Raw genomic sequence first — 25000 nt, forward strand, 5'->3', positions numbered from 1 at the left:
GCACTGACTCAAAGCTCATAGAACTGCCAGAACTCAATAGTTCAAATGGAATCTTATAGAACTCATATATGATGCATCGGCTTCACAAATCTAGGACAGTTTTGCTGATAGATATAAACCCTGGAAATAGATCAAAACTAGCTTTAACACTCAAGTGGGAGTATGCTAACTTGAACCTAAAATGGTTCTTCTGCTGTAGGACCTTCTACATGGAACCAAAGAGGGTTCTCCCTGGAACAGCCAAAGAACCATTATGGAACCCTTTTTTCAAAGAGTGTAGCTAACCCCCCTCGCTCCCCTCCCGCTCTCAAACACACAGAAATAAACACACCCACCTTCTTTGTCATCGTGCCGTATGATGGCATCCTGTATGACATCATCAAGGCTGAAGCAAATGCGGTGCCTCTTCCTGTGGCTGGTGGACGGGGCTTTGACCTTGACTCCGCCTCCCGGTTTCTGCAGGGTGTTCTCCCGCTCGTAGTACGCCCTTATTTGGTCACAGCGCATTCTCCTGACCAGCCGCTGCCGCTGGCCAAACGGGAGAGACTCCAGCAGACACTGGTCGATCTCCATGTTCTGACGAAACACGTTACATAGCTGAAAACAACCTGCGGAGGGAGGGAGGGGGGGAGGGAGGGAGGGGGAGGGAGGGAGGGGGAGTGAGCGAGGGGAGGGGGAGGGAGGCGGGGAGCGAGGGAGGGAGGGAGGGAGGGGGAGGGAGGGAGGGAGGGAGGGAGGGAGGGAGGGAGGGAGGGGGAGGGGAGGGGAGGCGGGGAGCGAGGGAGTGAGGGAGGGAGGGAGAAAAGAAGAGAGAGAAATGCATTAGCATATCATGTTTTGTGATGAAAATCTGTAAAAAGTCATATTCAAGAAGATCTAAGTTTGCCCCCTTATGCAATACGCTTCAGAAGAAAGTTTGCAATGATTTGGTGACGTGTGTAATGTATGAGTGTGTGAAAAAGACAGCAGTAATGAGTGCAGTCATTCAGGTCAATATTAGTACCTTTGCAGATAAATAGAGATAGTGGCTTTTCTCCTCCTCTTCCTGAGTCACACGCTCCCTCTCTGCTCATCTCCTCCATCCCTGTCTGCTTGTCTATCTGTCTGCCCTCTGCCTCTTCTTTTAACACACTCCCTCTCTGCTCATCTCCTCCATCCCTGTCTGCTTGTCTATCTGTCTGCCCTCTGCCTCTTCTTTTAACACACTCCCTCTCTGCTCATCTCCTCCATCCCTGTCTGCTTGTCTATCTGTCTGCCCTCTGCCTCTTCTTTTAACACACTCCCTCTCTGCTCATCTCCTCCATCCCTGTCTGCTTGTCTATCTGTCTGCCCTCTGCCTCTTCTTTTAACACACTCCCTCTCTGCTCATCTCCTCCATCCCTGTCTGCTTGTCTATCTGTCTGCCCTCTGCCTCTTCTTTTAACACACTCCCTCTCTGCTCATCTCCTCCATCCCTGTCTGCTTGTCTATCTGTCTGCCCTCTGCCTCTTCTTTTAACACACTCCCTCTCTGCTCATCTCCTCCATCCCTGTCTGCTTGTCTATCTGTCTGCCCTCTGCCTCTTCTTTTAACACACTCCAATTTCCTGTTTTCTGATATTCTTCCTTTTCATCCCTCTCTTTCCTTTCTTCCTCTCCCTCCCTTGGTCACATTGCCTGTTTGACCGTCTTCCGCCTCTCGCTCCCTTTAAACCTTCCCTCCCTCCCTCCCTCCCTCCCTCCCTCCCTCCCTCCCTCCCTCCCTCCCTCCCTCCCTCCCTCCCTCCCCCTCTCCTTACACTTATCTTTCTCTCTCTCTCTCTCTCTCTCTCTCTCGCTCACCTCCTCTCTCCCTCTCTCACACCCCTTCCCTCTCTCTCTCTCTCTCTCTCTCTCTCTCTCTCTCTCTCTCTCTCTCTCTCTCTCTCTCTCTCTCTCTCTCTCTCTCTCTCTCTCTCTCTCTCTCTCTCCTCTCTCCCCTCTCTCACACCTTCCCTCCCTCCCCCTCTCTCACACCCCTTCCTCTCTCCCACTCCTCCATCCCCCTCTGTCTCTCACACCCTCCCTCCCTCTCTCCCTCTCTCTCACACTCCTCCCTCCCTCTCTCCGAAACCCCTCCCTCCTCCCTCACTGTCAGATTCCTCCCACTCTATCCCTCTCTCTCACACACCTCGCTCCCTTCCACTCTCCCCTTCTCTCACACCCCTCCCTCCCCCCTGTCAGACTCCTCCCTCCCTCTCTCCCACACCCCTCCCTCCCTTCCCCTCTCCCTCTCTTTCACACTCCCTCCCCCCCTTCATGTGTGTGTGATTCAGCAGGATTGTGCAGCAGGCTGCTGGTGAGGTTTAAAGCATGGACAGTGGGACGTTTTTTAAAGTACTGCAGCCTTTTCACGTCCCTCTTCCCATCACCCTCTCTCTCCCCCTCTCTCTTTCTCTCTTTCTTCATTTGTCTCTCCCTTCATCTTTCTCTTTTCTCTCCTCCCTGCCTGCTACACTTTTTAAAGAGGAGCATGAATCACTGCAGTTTGTTCTGTCATGCTGCTATAGAAATGAGCGCTGCAGTGCTTTTCTCTGAAGCTGTTCACCTCATAATCTCTTCAGAGACCCATAAGCACATGCACAGCGCTGAACACACACAAATGCCAAAAAATTAGACACATTTGTATCCATAACAGACATGGCTGGGGTGATGTTACTGTGTCTCTAACTGCTTTTGCTTCAGATAATAATCTACACACCTGCCTCCCAGACAGACAGTTGGCCATGCACAATGCTCAAATGTTACCATCTTTCAACTCTCACTCCCTCTTTCACCCCTTTCAACTCTCACTCCCTCTTTCACCCCTTTCAACTCTCACTCCCTCTTTCACCCCTTTCAACTCTCGCTCCATCTTCCACCCCTTTCAACTCTCGCTCCCTATTTCACCCCTTTCAACTCTCGCTCCCTCTCACCCCTTTCAAACCTCGCTCCCTATTTCACCCCTTTCAACTCTCGCTCCCTCTTTCACCCCTTTCAATTCCTGCTCCCTCTTTCACCCCTTTCAACTCTCGTTCCCTCTTTCACCCCTTTCAACTCTCGCACCCTCTTTCACCCCTTTCAACTCTCGCTCCCTCTCACCCCTTTCAACTCCTGCTCCCTCTTTCACCCCTTTCAACTCTCGCTCCCTCTTTCACCCCTTTCAACTCTCGCTCCCTCTCACCCCTTTCAACTCTCGCTCCCTCTTTCACCCCTTTCAACTCCTGCTCCCTCTTTCACCCCTTTCAACTCTCGTTCCCTCTTTCACCCCTTTCAACTCTAGCTCCCTCTTTAACCCCTTTCAACTCTCGCTCCCTCTTTCACCCCTTTCAACTCTCGTTCCCTCTTTCACCCCTTTCAAATCTCGCTCCCTCTTTCACCCCTTTCAACTCTCGCTCCCTCTCTTCTTCCTGTCTATTCCTCCCTCTCTTTTTCCTGTCTATTTCTCCCCCTCTTCTTTCCTCTTTTTCCTCCTGTCTATTCCTCCCTCTCTTCTTTCATCTCTTCCTCCTGTCTATTCCTCCCTCTCTTCTTTCCTCTCTTCCTCCTGTCTATTCCTCCCTCTCTTCTTTCCTCTCTTCCTCCTGTCTATTCCTCCCTCTCTTCTTTCCTCTTTTCCTCCTGTCTATAACTCCCTCTCTTCTTCCTGTCTATTCCTCCCTCTCTTCTTTACTCTCTTCCTCCTGTCTATTCCTCCTCTCTTCTTCCTGTCTATTCCTCCCTCTCTTCTTTCCTCTCTTCCACCTGTCTATTCATCCCTCTATTCTTTCCTCTCTTCCTCCTGTCTATTCCTCCCTCTCTTCTTTCCTCTCTTACTCGTGTCTATTCCTCCTCTCTTCTTTCCTCTCTTACTCCTGTCTATTCCTCCCTCTCTTCTTCCTGTCTATTCCTCCCTCTCTTCATTCCTCTCTTCTTCCTGTCTATTCCTCCCTATCTTCTTTCCTCTCTTCCTCCTGTCTATTCCTCCCTCTCTTTTTCCTGTCTATTCCTCCCCCTCTTCTTTCATCTCTTCCTCCTGTCTATTCCTCCCTTTCTTCTTCTTTCCTCTCTTCCTCCTGTCTATTCCTCCCTTTCTTCTTCTTTCCTCTCTTCCTCCTGTCTATTCCTCCCTTTCTTCTTCTTTCCTCTCTTCCTCCTGTCTATTCCTCCCTTTCTTCTTCTTTCATCTCTTCCTCCTGTCTATTCCTCCCTTTCTTCTTTCCTCTCTTCCTCCTGTCTATTCCTCCCTTTCTTCTTCTTTCCTCTCTTCCTCCTGTCTATTCCTCCCTCTCTTCTTTCCTCTCTTCCTCCTGTCTATAACTCCCTATCTTCTTTCCTCTCTTCCTCCTGTCTATTCCTCCCTCTCTTCTTTCCTCTCTTCCTCCTGTCTATAACTCCCTATCTTCTTTCCTCTCTTACTCCTGTCTATTCCTCCCTCTCTTCTTTCCTTTCTTCTTCCTGTCTATTCCTCCCTCTCTTCTTTCCTCTCTTCCTCCTGTCTATTCCTCCCTCTCTTCTTTCCTCTCTTCCTCCTGTCTATTCCTCCCTCTCTTCTTTCCTTTCTTCCTCCTGTCTATTCCTCCCTCTCTTCTTTCCTCTCTTCCTCCTGTCCATTCCTCCTTCTCTTCATTCCTCTCTTCTTCCTGTCTATTCCTCCCTCTCATCTTTCCTCTCTTCCTCCTGTCTATTCCTCACTCTCTTCTTCCTGTCTATTCCTCCCTCTCTTTTTTGCTCTCTTCCTCCTGTCTATTCCTCCCTCTCTTCTACCTGTCTATTCCTCCCTCTCTTCTTTCCTCTCTTCCTCCTGTCTATTCCTCCCTCTCTTCTTCCTGTCTATTCCTCCCTCTCTTCTTTCTTCTCTTCCTCCTGTCTATTCCTCCCTCTCTTCTTCCTGTCTATTCCTCCCTCTCTTCTTTCCTCGCTTCCTCCTGTCTATTCCTCCCTCTCTTCTTCCTGTCTATTCCTCCCTCTCTTCTTTCCTCTCTTCCTCCTGTCTATTCCTCCCTCTCTTCTTTCATCTCTTCCTCCTGTCTATTCCTCCCTCTCTTCTTTCCTCTCTTCCTCCTGTCTATTCCTCCCTCTCTTCTTTCCTCTCTTCCTCCTGTCTATTCCTCCCTCTCTTCTTTCCTCTTTTCCTCCTGTCTATAACTCCCTCTCTTCTTCCTGTCTATTCCTCCCTCTCTTCTTTACTCTCTTCCTCCTGTCTATTCCTCCCTCTCTTCTTCCTGTCTATTCCTCCCTCTCTTCTTTCCTCTCTTCCTCCTGTCTATTCATCCCTCTATTCTTTCCTCTCTTCCTCCTGTCTATTCCTCCCTCTCTTCTTTCCTCTCTTACTCGTGTCTATTCCTCCCTCTCTTCTTTCCTCTCTTACTCCTGTCTATTCCTCCCTCTCTTCTTCCTGTCTATTCCTCCCTCTCTTCATTCCTCTCTTCTTCCTGTCTATTCCTCCCTATCTTCTTTCCTCTCTTCCTCCTGTCTATTCCTCCCTCTCTTTTTCCTGTCTATTCCTCCCCCTCTTCTTTCATCTCTTCCTCCTGTCTATTCCTCCCTTTCTTCTTCTTTCCTCTCTTCCTCCTGTCTATTCCTCCCTTTCTTCTTCTTTCCTCTCTTCCTCCTGTCTATTCCTCCCTTTCTTCTTCTTTCCTCTCTTCCTCCTGTCTATTCCTCCCTTTCTTCTTCTTTCATCTCTTCCTCCTGTCTATTCCTCCCTTTCTTCTTTCCTCTCTTCCTCCTGTCTATTCCTCCCTTTCTTCTTCTTTCCTCTCTTCCTCCTGTCTATTCCTCCCTCTCTTCTTTCCTCTCTTCCTCCTGTCTATAACTCCCTATCTTCTTTCCTCTCTTCCTCCTGTCTATTCCTCCCTCTCTTCTTTCCTCTCTTCCTCCTGTCTATAACTCCCTATCTTCTTTCCTCTCTTACTCCTGTCTATTCCTCCCTCTCTTCTTTCCTTTCTTCTTCCTGTCTATTCCTCCCTCTCTTCTTTCCTCTCTTCCTCCTGTCTATTCCTCCCTCTCTTCTTTCCTCTCTTCCTCCTGTCTATTCCTCCCTCTCTTCTTTCCTTTCTTCCTCCTGTCTATTCCTCCCTCTCTTCTTTCCTCTCTTCCTCCTGTCCATTCCTCCTTCTCTCTTCATTCCTCTCTTCTTCCTGTCTATTCCTCCCTCTCATCTTTCCTCTCTTCCCCCTGTCTATTCCTCACTCTCTTCTTCCTGTCTATTCCTCCCTCTCTTTTTTGCTCTCTTCCTCCTGTCTATTCCTCCCTCTCTTCTACCTGTCTATTCCTCCTCTCTTCTTTCCTCTCTTCCTCCTGTCTATTCCTCCTCTCTTCTTCCTGTCTATTCCTCCCTCTCTTCTTTCTTCTCTTCCTCCTGTCTATTCCTCCCTCTCTTCTTCCTGTCTATTCCTCCCTCTCTTCTTTCCTCTCTTCCTCCTGTCTATTCCTCCCTCTCTTCTTCCTGTCTATTCCTCCCTCTCTTCTTTCCTCTCTTCCTCCTGTCTATTCCTCCCTCTCTTCTTCCTGTCTATTCCTCCCTCTCTTCTTTCCTCTCTTCCTCCTGTCTATTCCTCCCTCTCTTCTTACTGCCTATTCCTCCCTCTCTTCTTTCCTCTCTTCCTCCTTTCTCTTCCTCCCTCTCTTCTTCCTGTCTATTCCTCCCTCTCTTCTTTCCTCTCTTCCTCCTGTCTATTCCTCCCTCTCTTCTTTCCTCTCTTACTCCTGCCTATTCCTCCCTCTCTTCTTTCCTCTCTTCCTCCTTTCTATTCCTCCCTCTCTTCTTCCTGTCTATTCCTCCCTCTCTTCTTTCCTCTCTTCCTCCTGTCTATTCCTCCCTCTCTTCTTTCCTCTCTTACTCCTGTCTATTCCTCCCTCTCTTCTTCCTGTCTATTCCTCCCTCTCTTCTTTCCTCTCTTACTCCTGTCTATTCCTCCCTCTCTTCTTCCTCTCTATTCCTCCCCCTCTTCTTTCCTCTTTTCCTCCTGTCTATTCCTCCCTCTCTTCTTTCATCTCTTCCTCCTGTCTATTCCTCCCTCTCTTCTTTCCTCTCTTCCTCCTGTCTATTCCTCCCTCTCTTCTTTCCTCTCTTCCTCCTGTCTATTCCTCCCTCTCTTCTTTCCTCTTTTCCTCCTGTCTATAACTCCCTCTCTTCTTCCTGTCTATTCATCCCTCTCTTCTTTCCTCTCTTACTCCTGTCTATTCCTCCCTCTCTTCTTTCCTCTCTTCCTCCTGTCTATAACTCCCTATCTTCTTTCCTCTCTTCCTCCTGTCTATTCCTCCCTCTCTTCTTTCCTCGCTTCCTCCTGTCTATAACTCCCTATCTTCTTTCCTCTCTTACTCCTGTCTATTCCTCCCTCTCTTCTTCCTGTCTATTCCTCCCTTTCTTCTTCTTTGCTCTCTTCCTCCTGTCTATTCCTCCCTCTCTTCTTCTTTGCTCTCTTCCTCCTGTCTATTCCTCCTCTCTTCTTCCTGTCTTCTTCCTCCCTCCCTCTTCTTTCCTCTCTTCCTCCTGTCTATTCCTCCCTCTCTTCTTTCCTTTCTTCCTCCTGTCTATTCCTCCCTCTCTTCTTTCCCCTCTTCCTCCTGTCCATTCCTCCTTCTCTTCATTCCTCTCTTCTTCATGTCTATTCCTCCCTCTCATCTTTCCTCTCTTCCTCCTGTCTATTCCTCACTCTCTTCTTCCTGTCTATTCCTCCCTCTCTTTTTTGCTCTCTTCCTCCTGTCTATTCCTCCCTCTCTTCTACCTGTCTATTCCTCCCTCTCTTCTTTCCTCTCTTCCTCCTGTCTATTCCTCCCTCTCTTCTTCCTGTCTATTCCTCCCTCTCTTCTTTCTTCTCTTCCTCCTGTCTATTCCTCCCTCTCTTCTTCCTGTCTATTCCTCCCTCTCTTCTTTCCTCTCTTCCTCCTGTCTATTCCTCCCTCTCTTCTTCCTGTCTATTCCTCCCTCTCTTCTTTCCTCTCTTCCTCCTGTCTATTCCTCCCTCTCTTCTTCCTGTCTATTCCTCCCTCTCTTCTTTCCTCTCTTCCTCCTGTCTATTCCTCCCTCTCTTCTTCCTGCCTATTCCTCCCTCTCTTCTTTCCTCTCTTCCTCCTTTCTATTCCTCCCTCTCTTCTTCCTGTCTATTCCTCCCTCTCTTCTTTCCTCTCTTCCTCCTGTCTATTCCTCCCTCTCTTCTTTCCTCTCTTACTCCTGTCTATTCCTCCCTCTCTTCTTCCTGTCTATTCATCCCTCTCTTCTTTCCTCTCTTCCTCCTGTCTATTCCTCCCTCTCTTCTTTCCTCTTTTCCTCCTGTCTATAACTCCCTCTCTTCTTCCTGTCTATTCATCCCTCTCTTCTTTCCTCTCTTCCTCCTGTCTATTCCTCCCTCTCTTCTTCCTGTCTATTCCTCCCTCTCTTCTTTCCTGTCTTCCTCCTGTCTATTCATCCCTCTATTCTTTCCTCTCTTCCTCCTGTCTATTCCTCCCTCTCTTCTTTCCTCTCTTACTCATGTCTATTCCTCCCTCTCTTCTTTCCTCTCTTACTCCTGTCTATTCCTCCCTCTCTTCTTCCTGTCTATTCCTACCTCTCTTCTTCCTGTCTATTCCTCCCTATCTTCTTTCCTCTCTTCCTCCTGTCTATTCCTCCCTCTCTTTTTCCTGTCTATTCCTCCCCCTCTTCTTTCATCTCTTCCTCCTGTCTATTCCTCCCTTTCTTCTTCTTTCCTCCCTTCCTCCTGTCTATTCCTCCCTTTCTTCTTCTTTCCTCTCTTCCTCCTGTCTATTCCTCCCTTTCTTCTTCTTTCCTCTCTTCCTCCTGTCTATTCCTCCCTTTCTTCTTCTTTCATCTCTTCCTCCTGTCTATTCCTCCCTTTCTTCTTCTTTCATGTCTTCCTCCTGTCTATTCCTCCCTTTCTTCTTCTTTCCTGTCTTCCTCCTGTCTATTCCTCCCTTTCTTCTTCTTTCCTCTCTTCCTCCTGTCTATTCCTCCCTCTCTTCTTTCCTCTCTTCCTCCTGTCTATAACTCCCTATCTTCTTTCCTCTCTTCCTCCTGTCTATTCCTCCCTCTCTTCTTTCCTCTCTTACTCCTGTCTATTCCTCCCTCTCTTCTTCCTGTCTATTCCTCCCTTTCTTCTTCTTTCCTCTCTTCCTCCTGTCTATTCCTCCCTCTCTTCTTTCCTTTCTTCTTCCTGTCTATTCCTCCCTCTCTTCTTTCCTCTCTTCCTCCTGTCCATTCCTCCTTCTCTTCATTCCTCTCTTCTTCCTGTCTATTCCTCCCTCTCATCTTTCCTCTCTTCCTCCTGTCTATTCCTCACTCTCTTCTTCCTGTCTATTCCTCCCTCTCTTTTTGCTCTCTTCCTCCTGTCTATTCCTCCCTCTCTTCTACCTGTCTATTCCTCCCTCTCTTCTTTCCTCTCTTCCTCCTGTCTATTCCTCCCTCTCTTCTTTCCTCTCTTCCTCCCGTCTCATCGTCATGTCTCTTCCTCATGTCTCTTCCTCCCTCTCTTCCTCCCTCTCTTCCTCCCTCTCTTCCTCCCGTCTCATCGTCATATCTCTTCCTCATGTCTCTTCCTCTCTCTCTTCCTCATGTCTCTTCCTCCCGTCTCTTCCTCTGCCCTTCCCCTCTTCCTCATGTCTCTTCCTCCCTCTCTTCCTCCCTCTCTTCCTCCCTCGCTTCCTCCTGTCTCATCCTCATGTCTCTTCCTCCCTCTCTTCCTCCCGTCTCATCGTCATGTCTCTTCCTCATGTCTCTTCCTCCCTCTCTTCCTCCCTCTCTTCCTCCCGTCTCATCGTCATGTCTCTTCCTCATGTCTCTTCCTCCCTCTCTTCCTCCCTCTCTTCCTCCCTCTCTTCCTCCCTCTCTTCCTCCCGTCTCATCGACATATCTCTTCCTCATGTCTCTTCCTCCCTCTCTTCCTCATGTCACTTCCTCATGTCTCTTCCTTCCTCTCTTCCTTCCCCTCTTCCTCATGTCTCTTCCTCCCTCTCTTACTCCCTCTCTTCCTCCCTCGCTTCCTCACGTCTCATCCTCATGTCTCTATCTCCCTCTCTTCCTCCCTCGCTTCCTCCCGTCTCATCCTCATGTCTCTTCCTCCCTCTCTTCCTCATGTCTCTTAATCTTGTATCTTCCTCCCGTCTCATCCTCATGTCTCTTAATCATGTCTCTTCCTCCCGTCTCATCCCCATGCCTCTTCCTCACGTCTCTTCCTCCCTCTCTTCCTCATGTCTTGTCCTCATGTCTCTGAACCATGTCTCTTCCTTCTTCTCTCTTAATCATGTCTCTTCCTCCCGTCTCATCCTCATGTCTCTTCCTCCCTCCCTTCCTTCCGTCTCATCCTCATGCCTCTTCCTCATGTCTCTTAATCATATCACTTCCTCCCGTCTCATCCTCATGTCTCTTCCTTCCTCTCTCTTAATCATGTCTCTTCCTCCCGTCTCATCCTCATGTCTCTTCCTCATGTCTCTTCCTCCCTCTCTTCCTCATGTCTCTTCCTCATGTCTCTTCCTCCCTCTATTCCTCCCTCTCTTCCTCCCTCTCTTCCTTCCTCTCTTACTCCTGTCTATTCCTCCCTCTCTTCTTCCTGTCTATTCCTCCCTCTCTTCTTTCCTCTCTTCCTCCTGTCTATTCCTCCCTCTCTTCCTCCTGTCTATTCCTCCCTCTCTTCTAACTGTATATTCCTCCCTCTCTTCTTTCCCCTCTTCCTCCTGTCTATTCCTCCCTCTCTTCTTCCTGCCTATTCCTCCCTCTCTTCTTTCGTCTCTTCCTGCTGTCTATTCCTCCCTCTCTTCTTTCTGTCTATTCCTCCCTCTCTTCTTTCGTCTCTTCCTGCTGTCTATTCCTCCCTCTCTTCTTCCTGTCTATTCCTCCCTCACTTCTTTCTTCTCTTCCTCCTGTCTATTCCTCCCTCTCTTCCTCCCTCTCTTCTTCCTGTCTAATCCTCCCTCTCTTCTTTCCTCTCTTCCTCCTGTCTATTCCTCCCTCTCTTCTTCCTGCCTATTCCTCCCTCTCTTCTTTCCTCTCTTCCTCCTGTCTATTCCTTCCTCTCTTCTTCCTGCCTATTCCTCCCTCTCTTCTTTCGTCTCTTCCTGCTGTCTATTCCTCCCTCTCTTCTCTCTGTCTATTCCTCCCTCTCTTCTTTCGTCTCTTCCTGCTGTCTATTCCTCCCTCTCTTCTTCCTGTCTATTCCTCCCTCTCTTCTTTCCTCTCTTCCTCCTGTCTATTCCTCCCTCTCTTCTTTCCTCTCTTCCTCCTGTCTATTCCTCCCTCTCTTCTTTCCTTTCTTCCTCCTGTCTATTCCTCCCTCCCTTCTTTCCTCTCTTCCTCCTGTCCATTCCTCCCTATCTTCATTCCTCTCTTCTTCCTGTCTATTCCTCCCTCTCATCTTTCCTCTCTTCCTCCTGTCTATTCCTCCCTATCTTCTTCCTGCCTATTCCTCCCTCTCTTCTTTCTTCTCTTCCTCCTGTCTATTCCTCCCTCTCTTCCTCCCTCTCTTCTTCCTGTCTAATCCTCCCTCTCTTCTTTCCTCTATTCCTCCTGTCTATTCCTCACTCTTCTTCCTGCCTATTCCTCCCTCTCTTCTTTCCTCTTTTCCTCCTTTCTATTCCTCCCTCTCTTCTTCATGTCTATTCCTCCCTCTCTTCTTTCCTCTCTTCCTCCTGTCTATTTCTCCCTCTCTTCTTTCCTCTCTTACTCCTGTCTATTCCTCCCTCTCTTCTTCCTGTCTATTCCTCCCTCTCTTCTTTCCTCTCTTCCTCCTGTCTATTCCTCCCGTCTCTTCTTCCTGTCTAATCCTCCCTCCCTTCTTTCCTCTCTTCCTCCTGTCTATTCCTCCCTCTCTTCTTCCTGTCTATTCCTCCCTCTCTTCTTTCCTCTCTTCCTCCTGTCTATTCCTCCCTCTCTTCTTCCTGTCTATTCCTCCCTCTCTTCTTTCCTCTATTCCTCCTGTCTATTCCTCCCTCTCTTCTTTCCTCTCTTCCTCCCGTCTCATGTCTCTTCATGTCTCTTCCTCATGTCTCTTCCTCCCTCTCTTCCTCCCTCTCTTCCTCCCTCTCTTCCTCCCTCGCTTCCTCCCATCTCATCCTCATGTCTCTTCCTCCCTCTCTTCCTCCCGTCTCATCGTCATGTCTCTTCCTCATGTCTCTTCCTCCCTCTCTTCCTCCCTCTCTTCCTCCCTCTCTTCCTCCCGTCTCATCGTCATGTCTCTTCCTCATGTCTCTTCCTCCCTCTCTTCCTCCCTCTCTTCCTCCCTCTCTTCCTCCCTCTCTTCCTCATGTCTCTTCCTCCCTCTCTTCCTCCCTCGCTTTCTCCCGTCTCATCCTCATGTCTCTTCCTCCCTCTCTTCCTCCCGTCTCATCCTCATGTCTCTTAATCATGTCTCTTCCTCCCGTCTCATCCTCATGTCTCTTCCTCATGTCTCTTAATCATATCTCTTCCTCCTGTCTCATCCCCATGCCTCTTCCTCATGTCTTGTCCTCATGTCTCTGAACCATGTCTCTTGCTTTTTCTCTCTTAATCATGTCTCTTCCTCATGTCTCTTCCTTCCTCTCTTCCTTCCCCTCTTCCTCATGTCTCTTCCTCCCTCTCCTCCTCCCTCTCTTCCTCCCTCGCTTCCTCACGTCTCATCCTCATGTCTCTTCCTCCCTCTCTTCCTCATGTCTCTTAATCATGTCTCTTCCTCCCGTCTCATCCTCATGTCTCTTAATCATGTCTCTTCCTCCCGTCTCATCCTCATGTCTCTTCCTCATGTCTCTTAATCATGTCTCTTCCTCCCGTCTCATCCTCATGTCTCTTAATCATGTCTCTTCCTCCCTCTCTTCCTCATGTCTTGTCCTCATGTCTCTGAACCATGTCTCTTCCTTCTTCTCTCTTAATCATGTCTCTTCCTCCCGTCTCATCCTCATGTCTCTTCCTCCCTCCCTTCCTTCCGTCTCATCCTCATGCCTCTTCCTCATGTCTCTTAATCATATCACTTCCTCCCGTCTCATCCTCATGTCTCTTCCTTCCTCTCTCTTAATCATGTCTCTTCCTCCCGTCTCATCCTCATGTCTCTTCCTCCCTCTCTTCCTCATGTCTCTTCCTCATGTCTCTTCCTCCCTCTCTTCCTCATGTCTCTTCCTCATGTCTCTTCCTCCCTCTATTCCTCCCTCTCTTCGTCCCTCTCTTCCTCCCTCTCTTACTCCTGTCTATTCCTCCCTCTCTTCTTCCTATCTATTCCTCCCGCTCTTCTTTCCTCTCTTCCTCCTGTCTATTCCTCCCTCTCTTCTTCCTGTCTAATCCTCCCTCTCTTCTTTCCTCTCTTCCTCCTGTCTATTCCTCCTTCTCTTCTTTCCTCTCTTCCTCCTGTCTATTCCTCCCTCTCTTCTTCCTGTCTATTCCTCCCGCTCTTCTTTCCTCTCTTCCTCCTGTCTATTCCTCCCTCTCTTCTTCCTGTCTAATCCTCCCTCTCTTCTTTCCTCTCTTCCTCCTGTCTATTCCTCCTTCTCTTCTTTCCTCTCTTACTCCTGTCTATTCCTCCCTCTCTTCTTTCCTCTCTTACTCCTGTCTATTCCTCCCTCTCTTTTTCCTTTATATTCCTCCCTCTCTTCTTTCCTCTCTTCTTCCTGTCTATTCCTCCCTCTCTTCTTTCCTCTCTTCCTCCTGTCTATTCCTCCCTCTCTACTTCCTGTCTATTCCTCCCTCTCTTCTTTCCTCTCTTCCTCCCGTCTCATCGTCATGTCTCTTCCTCATGTCTCTTCCTCCCTCTCTTCCTCCCTCTCTTCCCCCCGTCTCATCGTCATATCTCTTCCTCATGTCTCTTCCTCCCTCTCTTACTCCTGTCTATTCCTCCCTCCATTCTTTCCTCTCTTCCTCCTGTCTATTTCTCCCTCTCTTCTTCCTGCCTATTCCTCCCTCTCTTCTTTCGTCTCTTCCTGCTGTCTATTCCTCCCTCTCTTCTTTCGTCTCTTCCTGCTGTCTATTCCTCCCTCTCTTCTTCCTGTCTATTCCTCCCTCTCTTCTTTCCTCTCTTCCTCCTGTCTATTCCTCCCTCTCTTCTTTCCTCTCTTACTCCTGTCTATTCCTCCCTCCCTTCTTTCCTCTCTTCCTCCTGTCCATTCCTCCCTCTCTTCATTCCTCTCTTCTTCCTGTCTATTCCTCCCTCTCATCTTTCCTCTCTTCCTCCTGTCTATTCCTCCCTATCTTCTTCCTGCCTATTCCTCCCTCTCTTCTTTCTTCTCTTCCTCCTGTCTATTCCTCCCTCTCTTCCTCCCTCTCTTCTTCCTGTCTAATCCTCCCTCTCTTCTTTCCTCTCTTCCTCCTGTCTATTCCTCCCTCTCTTCTTCCTGCCTATTCCTCCCTCTCTTCTTTCCTCTTTTCCTCCTTTCTATTCCTCCCTCTCTTCTTCCTGTCTATTCCTCCCTCTCTTCTTTCCTCTCTTCCTCCTGTCTATTTCTCCCTCTCTTCTTTCCTCTCTTACTCCTGTCTATTCCTCCCTCTCTTCTTCCTGTCTATTCCTCCCTCTCTTCTTTCCTCTCTTCCTCCTGTCTATTCCTCCCTCTCTTCTTCCTGTCTATTCCTCCCTCTCTTCCTCCCTCTCTTCCTCCCTCTCTTCCTCCCTCGCTTCCTCCCATCTCATCCTCATGTCTCTTCCTCCCTCTCTTCCTCCCGTCTCATCGTCATGTCTCTTCCTCATGTCTCTTCCTCCCTCTCTTCCTCCCTCTCTTCCTCCCGTCTCATTGTCATGTCTCTTCCTCATGTCTCTTCCTCCCTCTCTTCCTCCCTCTCTTCCTCCCTCTCTTCCTCCCTCTCTTCCTCATGTCTCTTCCTCATTTCTCTTCCTTCCTCTCTTCCTTCCCCTCTTCCTCATGTCTCTTCCTCCCTCTCCTCCTCCCTCTCTTCCTCCCTCGCTTCCTCACGTCTCATCCTCATGTCTCTTCCTCCCTCTCTTCCTCCCTCGCTTCCTCCCGTCTCATCCTCATGTCTCTTCCTCCCTCTCTTCCTCATGTCTCTTAATCATGTCTCTTCCTCCCGTCTCATCCTCATGTCTCTTAATCATGTCTCTTCCTCCCTTCTCATCCTCATGTCTCTTCCTCATGTCTCTTAATCATATCTCTTCCTCCTGTCTCATCCCCATGCCTCTTCCTCATGTCTCTTCCTCCCTCTCTTACTCATGTCTTGTCCTCATGTCTCTGAACCATGTCTCTTCCTTCTTCTCTCTTAATCATGTCTCTTCCTCCCGTCTCATCCTCATGTCTCTTCCTCCCTCCCTTCCTTCCGTCTCATCCTCATGCCTCTTCCTCATGTCTTTTAATCATATCACTTCCTCCCGTCTCATCCTCATGTCTCTTCCTTCCTCTCTCTTAATCATGTCTCTTCCTCCCGTCTCATCCTCATGTCTCTTCCTCCCTCTCTTCCTCATGTCTCTTCCTCATGTCTCTTCCTCCCTCTCTTCCTCATGTCTCTTCCTCATGTCTCTTCCTCCCTCTATTCCTCCCTGTCTTCGTCCCTCTCTTCCTCCCTCTCTTACTCCTGTCTATTCCTCCCTCTCTTCTTCCTGTCTATTCCTCCCGCTCTTCTTTCCTCTCTTCCTCCTGTCTATTCCTCCCTCTCTTCTTCCTGTCTAATCCTCCCTCTCTTCTTTCCTCTCTTCCTCCTGTCTATTCCTCCCTCTCTTCTTTCCTCTCTTCCTCCTGTCTATTCCTCCCTCTCTTCTTCCTGTCTATTCCTCCCTCTCTTCTTTCCTCTCTTACTCCTGTCTATTCCTTCCTCTCTTCTTTCCTCTCTTACTCCTGTCTATTCCTCCCTCTCTTTTTCCTTTCTATTCCTCCCTCTCTTCTTTCCTCTCTTCTTCCTGTCTATTCCTCCCTCTCTTCTTTCCTCTCTTCCTCCTGTCTATTCCTCCCTCTCTTCGTCCTGTCTATTCCTCCATCTCTTCTTTCCTCTCTTCCTCCTGTCTATTCCTCCCTCTCTTCTTCCTGTCTATTCCTCCCTCTCTTCTTTCCTCTCTTCCTCCCGTCTCATCGTCATGTCTCTTCCTCATGTCTCTTCCTCCCTCTCTTCCTCCCTCTCTTCCCCCCGTCTCATCGTCATATCTCTTCCTCATGTCTCTTCCTCCCTCTCTTCCTCATGTCTCTTCCTCCCGTCTCTTCCTCTGCCCTTCCCCTCATCCTCATGTCTCTTCCTCCCTCTCTTCCTCACTCTCTTCCTCCCTCTCTTCCTCCCGTATCATCGTCATGTCTCTTCCTCATGTCTCTTCCTCCCTCTCTTCCTCATTTCTCTTCCTCCCGTCTCTTCCTCATGTCTCTTCCTGCCTCTCTTCCTTCTCCTCTTCCTCATGTCTCTTCCTCCCTCTCTTCTTTCCTCTCTTCCCCCTGTCTATTCCTCCCTCTCTTCTTCCTGTCTATTCCTCCCTCTCTTCTTTCCTCTCTGCCTCCTGTCTATTCCTCCTTCTCTTCTTTCCTCTCTTCCTCCTGTCTATTCCTCCCTCTCTTCTTCCTGTCTATTCCTCCCTCTCTTCTTTCCTCTCTTCCTCCTGTCTATTCCTCCCTCTCTTCTTTCATCTCTTCCTCCTGTCTATTCCTCCCTCTCTTCTTCCTGTCTATTCCTCCCTCTCTTCTTTCCTCTCTTCCTCCTGTCTATTCTTCCCTCTCTACTTCCTGTCTATTCCTCCCTCTCTTCTTTCCTCTCTTCCTCCCTCTCTTCCTCCCTCTCTTCCTCCCTCTTGATCTCCCGTCTCATCGTCATGTCTCTTCCTCATGTCTCTTCCTCATGTCTCTTCCTCCCTCTCTTCCTCCCTCTCTTCCTCATGTCTCTTCCTCCCGTCTCTTCCTCATGTCTCTTCCTCCCTCTCTTCCTCCCGTCTCTTCCTCATGTCTCTTAATCATGTCTCTTCCTCCCGTCTCATCCTCATGTCTCTTCCTCATGTCTCTTCCTCCCTCTCAACCTCATGTCTTGTCCTCATGTCTCTGAACCATGTCTCTTCCTTCCTCTCTCTTAATCATGTCTCTTCCTCCCGTCTCATCCTCACGTCTTGTCCTCATGTCTCTGAACCATTTCTCTTCCTTCCTCTCTCTTAATCATGTCTCTTCCTTCCTCTCTCTTAATCATGTCTCTTCCTCCCTCTCTTCCTCATGTCTTGTCCTCATGTCTCTGAACCATTTCTCTTCCTTCCTCTCTCTTAATCATGTCTCTTCCTTCCTCTCTCTTAATCATGTCTCTTCCTCCCTCTCTTCCTCATGTCTTGTTCTCATGTCTCTGAACCATTTATCTTCCTTCCTCATGTCTCTTCCTTCCTCTCTCTTAATCATGTCTCTTCCTTCCTCTCTCTTAATCATGTCTCTTCCTCCCGTCTCATCCTCATGTCTCTTCCTCCCTCCCTTCCTTCCGTCTCATCATCATGTCTCTTCCTTCCTCTCTTCCTCCCGTCTCTTCCTCATGTCTCTTCCTCCCTCTCTTACTCCCTCTCTTCCTCCCTCTCTTCCTCATGTCTCATCCTCATGTCTCTTCCTCCCTCTATTCCTCCCTCTCTTCCTCCCTCTCTTCCTCATGTCTCTTCCTCCCTATCGTCCTTCCTCACTTCCTCACTTCCCCCCCTCCCTCTCTTCCTCCTGTCTCTGGGCTCTGATAAGCCAGGATTCAAGACACTTTAGAAAAGCTGCAGTGAACTAAGCTGCTCCAGTCACAGAAACCAATTACCGTCAAAAACCCAGACCTCTGCTCTGTGGGCCCAGCCCTGTGTCAGTACACACCACCATCCTCACTATAACCCTTACTACTACTTAGTTTATACAGCTTCTTAAGCTGACTTTGCAGAGTTAGAAAGAGGGTACACCTTGATAACCAAGAAACTAGTGACCCGACCCACCACAACGAAGCCTGGCCTGAGGAGGCTAGCACCTACCCCCACGGAGAGACACACAACCCAGCCATATCTGGACTGGAGGAGCTAGATAATCATATCTGGACTGGAGGAGCTAGATAATCATATCAGGACTGGAGGAGCTAGCTCGTAATATCTGGACTGGAGGAGCGAGCTAGTCATATCTGGACTGGATGAGTAGAGTGTCTATGGACCAGAGCTGGGTACATCTGTCCTAGGCTGGCGAACTATGTCAAAGCACCATAGACTGAGAGCTACAGACAGGGACACAGAAAACAATGGAGAATTATCAGTGCTGGGCCTCTGTATTGACTTTTGTAATACTGGGAAGAGTGATATAGACTGCAGAATAGAGGGATGGAGTGGGGGGCTGTATAGAACAGAATGGAGAGAGAGAGAAAGAGAAAGTAGTAACTAGACAGAGTGCCAGTGTGGGCCAGTGGGAGTAGAGCTAAGTCACTGGCTTGTGTGTGTGTGTGTATCTGTGTAACCAACTTGATCTCATAGTTTTACTTGGACGTGGACATAATTGATGACCAGCAAGAGTGGTCATCAATCATTAAGGTAAGGGTTAATGACTTTCTATCGTTGGATTCCAACTTGCCTTATGCTTACTTATGCCCATCTGCACACACACACACACACACACACACACACACACACACACACACACACACACACACACACACACACACACACACACACACACACACACACACACACACACACACACACACACACACACACACACACACACACACACACACACCATCAGACTCTATTTAACTGCCCTGTCAGCGTTATAAAATCAGCCATCATAAACATGTTATATGACACACACACACACCGTGACACTTCTGAATTTCTGGATGTCACACATAAAGACGTACAGCCTCTAAGATGAGTCCAACTGATCAGTCTAGCCTAAAGAAGTGTTGCTAATGTAAAAACATATTCTTCATATCCGTTGAGCAAGACAAGAGAGAATTAATGAATGTGAGAGGGTGTGAGAGAGAGTGAGGGATGGAGAAGGAGAGAGGGTCACTGTGAGAGAGGACAAGAAAAGGGACAGCCGGAGATTGAGAGTGAGTGAGCGATAGACAGGACACAACAGAGAGATTTAGAGGGACTGGTAGAGATATAGTGAAGAGAGAGATAGGAGAGGGAGGGATAGGAGGGAGGGAGGGAGGGAGGGAGGGAGGGAGGGAGGGAGGGAGGGAGGAGGGAGGGAGGGGAGGGAGGGAGGGAGGGAGGGAGGGAGGGAGGGAGGGACAGAGAGAGCGAGCGAGCGAGCGAGAAAGAATCTTGCTTTAAAAGACCCTGCTTTCCCATCTCCTGGCTGTCAGCTATTGATTTGCTGAGGAATATCCCCTATAGACTATATTTAATAACACTGACAGCAATGCGCTTGGCTGGGAATTAGCATACAGTGCACACATACAGTTGAAGTCGGAAGTTTACATACACTTAGGTTGAAGTCATTGAAACTCGTTTTTCAACCACTCCAACCACTTTTGGCATGTCGGTTCGGATATCTACTTTGTGCATGACACAAGTAGTTTTTCCAACAATTGTTTACAGGCATATTATTTCACTTATAATTCACTGTATCACAATTCCAGTGGGTCAGAAGTTTACATACAATACACTAAGTTGACTGTGCCTTTAAACAGCTCGGAAAATTACTGAAAATTATGTCATGGCTTTACAAGCTTCTGATGGACTAATTGATATCATTTGAGTCAATTGGCGGTGTACCTGTGGATGTATTTCAAGGCCAACCTTCAAACTCAGTGCCTCTTTGCTTGACATCATGGGGAAAATCAAAAGAAATCAGCCAAGACCTCAGAAAAATAATTGTAGACCTCCACAAGTCTGGTTCATCCTTGGGAGCAATTTCCAAACGCCTGAAGGTACCACGTTCATCTGTACAAACAATAGTACACAAGTATAAACACCATGGGACCACGCAGCCGTCATACCGCTCAGGAAGGAGACGCGTTCTGTCTCCTAGAGATGAACGTACTTTGATGCAAAAAGTGCAAATCAATCCCAGAACAACAGCAAAGGACTGTGTGAAGATGCTGGAGGAAACAGGTACAAAAGTATCTATATTCACAGTAAAATTAGTCCTATATCAACATAACCTGAAAGGCCGCTCAGCAAGGAAGAAGCCACTACTTCAAAATTGCCATAAAAAAGCCAGACTACGGTTTGCAACTGCACATGGGGACAAAGATCATACTTTTTGGAGAAATGTCCTCTGGTCTGTTGAAACCATCGTAATGACCATTGTTATGTTTGGAGGAAAAAGGGGGAGGCTTGCAAGCTGAAAAACACCATCCCAACCGTGAAGCACGGGGGTGGCAGCATCATGTTGTGTGGGTGCTTTACTGCCGGAGGGACTGGTGCACTTCACAAAATACATGGCATCATGAGGTAGGAAAATTATGTGGATATATTGAGGCAACATCTCAAGACATCAGTCAGGAAGCTAAAGCTTGGTCGCAAATGGGTCTTCCAAATGGACAATGACATTTGTGGGCAAAACTGAAAAGGAGTGTGCGAGCAAGGCCTGCAAACCTGTCTCAGTTATACCAGCTCTGTCAGGAGGAATGGGCCAACATTCACCCAACTTATTGTGGGAAGCTTGTGGAAGGCTTCCCGAATCGTTTGACCCAAGTTAAACAATTTAAAGGCAATGCTACCGAATACTAAATTGAGTGTCTGTAAACTTCTGACCCACTGGCAATGTGATGAAAGAAATATTAATCATTCTCTCTACTACTATTCTGACATTTCACATTCTTGAAATAAAGTGGTGATCCTAACTGACCAAAGACAGGGTATTTTTACTAGGATTAAATGTCAGGAATTGTGAAAAACTGAGTTTAAATGTGTTTGACTAAGGTGTATGTAAACTTTCGACTTCAACTGTATGTACTGAGTATAACAAACGATTAAGAACACCTTCCTAATATTGCCTTGCCCTCAGAACAGCCTGAATTCGTCGGGCCATGGACTCTCCAAGGTGTCCAAAGCGTTTCACAGGGATATTGACCCATGTTTAATCCAAAGCTTCCAACAGTTTGTTCCGATGCTAATAAATGTTGGCTGGATGTCCTTTGGGTGGTGAAACATTCTTGATGCACGTGGGAAAGTGTTGAGCATGAAAAATTGTTGCCGTTCTTAATAGAAACCGGTGCGGCTGGCAGCTACTACCATACCCCTGTCTTTCCCATTCCCCCTCTGAATGGCACACATATACAATACATGTCACAAATGTCTCAAGGCTTAAAAAATCTTCTTTAACTTGTCTCCTTCCCTTCATCTACACTGACTGAAGTGGATTTAACAAGAGACATCAAAAATGATCATATCTTTCACCTGGATTCACCTGGTCAGTTTGTCATAGAAATAACATTTTGTATACTCAGTGTACATCCACACACACTCATATATACATGTATGCACGCCGGCATTCACAGTTCTGTAAGGATGGGTTGAGGCAGGGATGTTCCGCTGACCTATAAGCCCACTTCTGTGTCCCTATCTGCTTCAGTCCACATCAAATGTGAGAAGATGCACGCACACACAAACATGATCAATTACCAATTTCAGCCTTAATAATTGCGGCAGAAAACAGAGGAAAGAAAGAGCAGAAAAAAAGGAAAGAGAAATGATTCACTGCTCATCCTCCCTGAGAGCCTTTTTCTTCTACTGATGTATCCATTCCAGATGTATCTTATTGTCTCTCTATTTCCCTCCCTTCATCCCCGGCTTCCTCTCTCCATCCCTCTCTCTCCATCCCTCTCTCTCCATCCCTCTCTCTCCATCCATATCTTTCTCCATCCCTCTCTCTCCATCCCTCTCTCTCCATCCATATCTTTCTCCATCCCTCTCTCTACATCCCTCTCTCTCCATCCCACTCTCTCCATCCCTCTCTCTCTCATCCATATCTTTCTCCATCCCTCTCTCCATCCCTCTCTCTCCCATCCCTCTCTCTCCATCCCTCTCTCTCCATCCATATCTTTCTCCATCCCTCTCTCTACATCCCTCTCTCCATCCCTCTCTCTCCAACCCTCTCTCTATCCCTCTCTCTCCATCCATATCTTTCTCCATCCCTCTCTCTACATCCCTCTCTCTCCATCCCACTCTCTCCATCCCTCTCTCTCTCCATCCATATCTTTCTCCATCCCTCTCTCCATCCCTCTCTCTTTCTCCATCCCACTCTCTCCATCCCTCTCTCTCTCTATCCATATCTTTCTCCATCCCTCTCTCCATCCCTCTCTCTTTCTCCATCCCACTCTCTCCATCCCTCTCTCTCTCCATCCATATCTTTCTCCATCCCTCTCTCCATCCCTCTCTCTTTTTCCATCCCACTCTCTCCATCCCTCTCTCTTTCTCCATCCCACTCTCTCCATCCCACACTCTCTCCATCCCTCTCTCTATCTCTCTCTCTCTCCATCCCTCTCCCTCTCCATCCATATCTTTCTCCATCCCACTCTCTCCATCCCTCTCTCTTTCTCCATCCCACTCTCTCCATCCCTCTCTCTCTCCATCCATATCTTTCTCCATCCCACACTCTCTATCCCTCTCGCTCTCCATCGATAACTTTCTCCATCTCACTCTCTCCATCCCTCTCTCTCTCCATCCATATCTTTCTCCATCCCACTCTCTCCATCCCTCTCTCTTTCTCCATCCCACACTCTTCATCCCTCTCTCTTTCTCCATCCCACACTCTCTCCATCCCTCTCTCTCTCTCTCTCCATCCCTCTCTCTATCTCTCCATCCCTCTCTCTTTCTCCATCCCACACTCTTCATCCCTCCTCTTTCTCCATCCCACACTCTCTCCATCCGTCTCTCTCTCTCTCTCTCTCCATCCCTCTCTCTATCTCTCCATCCCTCTCTCGCCATAACTCTCTCCTAATCTCTTAGTCATGGACCATCCTCCGTTCTCCCCATCTAATTAATCATCTTTTATTCACCTTCTCTCTGACTCATGATCTGTCCCTCATCCTCCCATCTTTAAAGGTCCCTCATCCTCCTCTCTTTAACTGTCCCTCATCCTCCTCTCTTTAACTGTCCCCCATCCTCCTGTCACGCCCTGGTCGAAGTATTTTGTGTTTTTCTTTATGTATTTGGTCAGGCCAGGGTGTGACATGGGTTTTTGTATGTGGTGTGTAGCTTCGTGGGATTGTAGCTTAGTGTTCTAGGAGAGTCTATGGCTGTCTGAAGTGGTTCTCAATTATCGTTGTCTCTGATTGGGAGCCATATTTAGGCAGCCATATTCTTTGGTTGTATTGTGGGTGATTGTCCTGAGTGTCTTGACGTCCTTATTCTGTGTTAGTTTGCACCAGTTTAGGCTGTTTCGGTTTTCATTACGTTTATTGTTTTGTAGAGTTTGTGTTTTGGATTCGTGTTACGTTTGTTTTATTAAACATGGATCACTATATACACGCTGCAGTTTGGTCCGACTCTCCTTCACCTTATGAAAACCGTGACAATCCTCCTCTCTTTCACGGTCCCTCGTTCTCCCATCTTTAACTGTCTCTCCTCCTCCCCTCTTTAACTGTCCCTCGTCCTCCCCTCTTTAACTGTCCCTTGTCCTCCTCTCTTTAACTGTCCCTCATCATCAACTCTTTAACTGTCCCTCGTCCTCACATCTAACTGTCCCTCATCATCACCTCTTTAACTGTCTCTCGTCCTCCCCTCTTTAACTGTCCCTCATCCTCACCTCTTTAACTGTCTCTCGTCCTCCCCTCTTTAACTGTCCCTCGTCCTCCCCTCTTTAACTGTCCCCCGTCCTCACCTCTTTAACTGTCTCTCGTCCTCCCCTCTTTAACTGTCTCGTCCTCCCCTCTTTAACTGTCTCTCGTCCTCCCCTCTTTAACTGTCCCTCGTCCTCCTCTCTTTAACTGTCTCTCGTCCTCCTCTCTTTAACTGTCTCTCGTCCTCCTCTCTTTAACTGTCTCTCGTCCTCCTCTCTTTAACTGTCTCTCGTCCTCCTCTCTTTAACTGTCTCTCGTCCTCCCCTCTTTAACTGTCCCTCGTCCTCCCCTCTGTAACTGTCCCTTGTCCTCCTCTCTTTAACTGTCTCTCGTCCTCCTCTCTTTAACTGTCTCTCGTCCTCCTCTCTTTAACTGTCTCTCGTCCTCCCCTCTTTAACTGTCCCTCGTCCTCCCCTCTTTAACTGTCCCTCGTCCTCCCCTCTTTAACTGTCTTTCGTCCTCCCCTCTTTAACTGTCTCTTGTCCTCCCCTCTTTAACTGTCTCTTGTCCTCCCTTCTTTAACTGTCCCTCGTCCTCCTCTCTTTAACTGTCTCTCGTCCTCCTCTCTTTAACTGTCTCTCGTCCTCCTCTCTTTAACTGTCTCTCGTCCTCCTCTCTTTAACTGTCTCTCGTCCTCCCCTCTTTAACTGTCTCTCGTCCTCCCCTCTTTAACTGTCTTTCGTCCTCCTCTCTTTAACTGTCTTTCGTCCTCCTCTCTTTAACTGTCTCTCGTCCTCCTCTCTTTAACTGTCTCTCGTCCTCCCCTCTTTAACTGTCTCTCGTCCTCCTCTCTTTAACTGTCTCTCGTCCTCCCCTCTTTAACTGTCTCTCGTCCTCCTCTCTTTAACTGTCTCTCGTCCTCCTCTCTTTAACTGTCTCTCGTCCTCCTCTCTTTAACTGTCTCTCGTCCTCCTCTCTTTAACTGTCTCTCGTCCTCCCCTCTTTAACTGTCTTTCGTCCTCCCCTCTTTAACTGTCTCTCGTCCTCCCCTCTTTAACTGTCTTTCGTCCTCCTCTCTTTAACTGTCTTTCGTCCTCCTCTCTTTAACTGTCTCTAGTCCTCCTCTCTTTAACTGTCTCTCGTCCTCCCCTCTTTAACTGTCTCTTGTCCTCCCCTCTTTAACTGTCTCTCGTCCTCCCCTCTTTAACTGTCTCTCGTCCTCCTCTCTTTAACTGTCTCTCGTCCTCCTCTCTTTAACTGTCTCTCGTCCTCCTCTCTTTAACTGTCTCTCGTCCTCCTCTCTTTAACTGTCTCTCGTCCTCCTCTCTTTAACTGTCTCTCGTCCTCCTCTCTTTAACTGTCTCTCGTCCTCCTCTCTTTAACTGTCTCTCGTCCTCCTCTCTTTAACTGTCTCTCGTCCTCCTCTCTTTAACTGTCTCTCGTCCTCCCCTCTTTAACTGTCCCTCGTCCTCCCCTCTGTAACTGTCCCTTG

The 25000-nt window shown here is 48.2% G+C and overlaps 1 protein-coding gene across 1 annotated transcript in view; it reads right to left on the reverse strand.

The window, feature by feature from the left end:
• Nucleotides 1–25000, reverse strand: part of LOC118366619 (unconventional myosin-XVI-like) — a 332663-nt gene that overhangs the window by 305085 nt on the left and 2578 nt on the right. The window contains exon 2 of the mRNA XM_052493304.1: nt 336–608. Coding sequence (XP_052349264.1) covers nt 336–608 — 273 coding nt within the window. The remainder of the gene's footprint in view (nt 1–335; nt 609–25000) is intronic.

The sequence above is a fragment of the Oncorhynchus keta genome, chromosome 34 (genome assembly GCF_023373465.1).
Source record: "Oncorhynchus keta strain PuntledgeMale-10-30-2019 chromosome 34, Oket_V2, whole genome shotgun sequence".
Classification (NCBI taxonomy): Eukaryota; Metazoa; Chordata; class Actinopteri; order Salmoniformes; family Salmonidae; genus Oncorhynchus; species Oncorhynchus keta.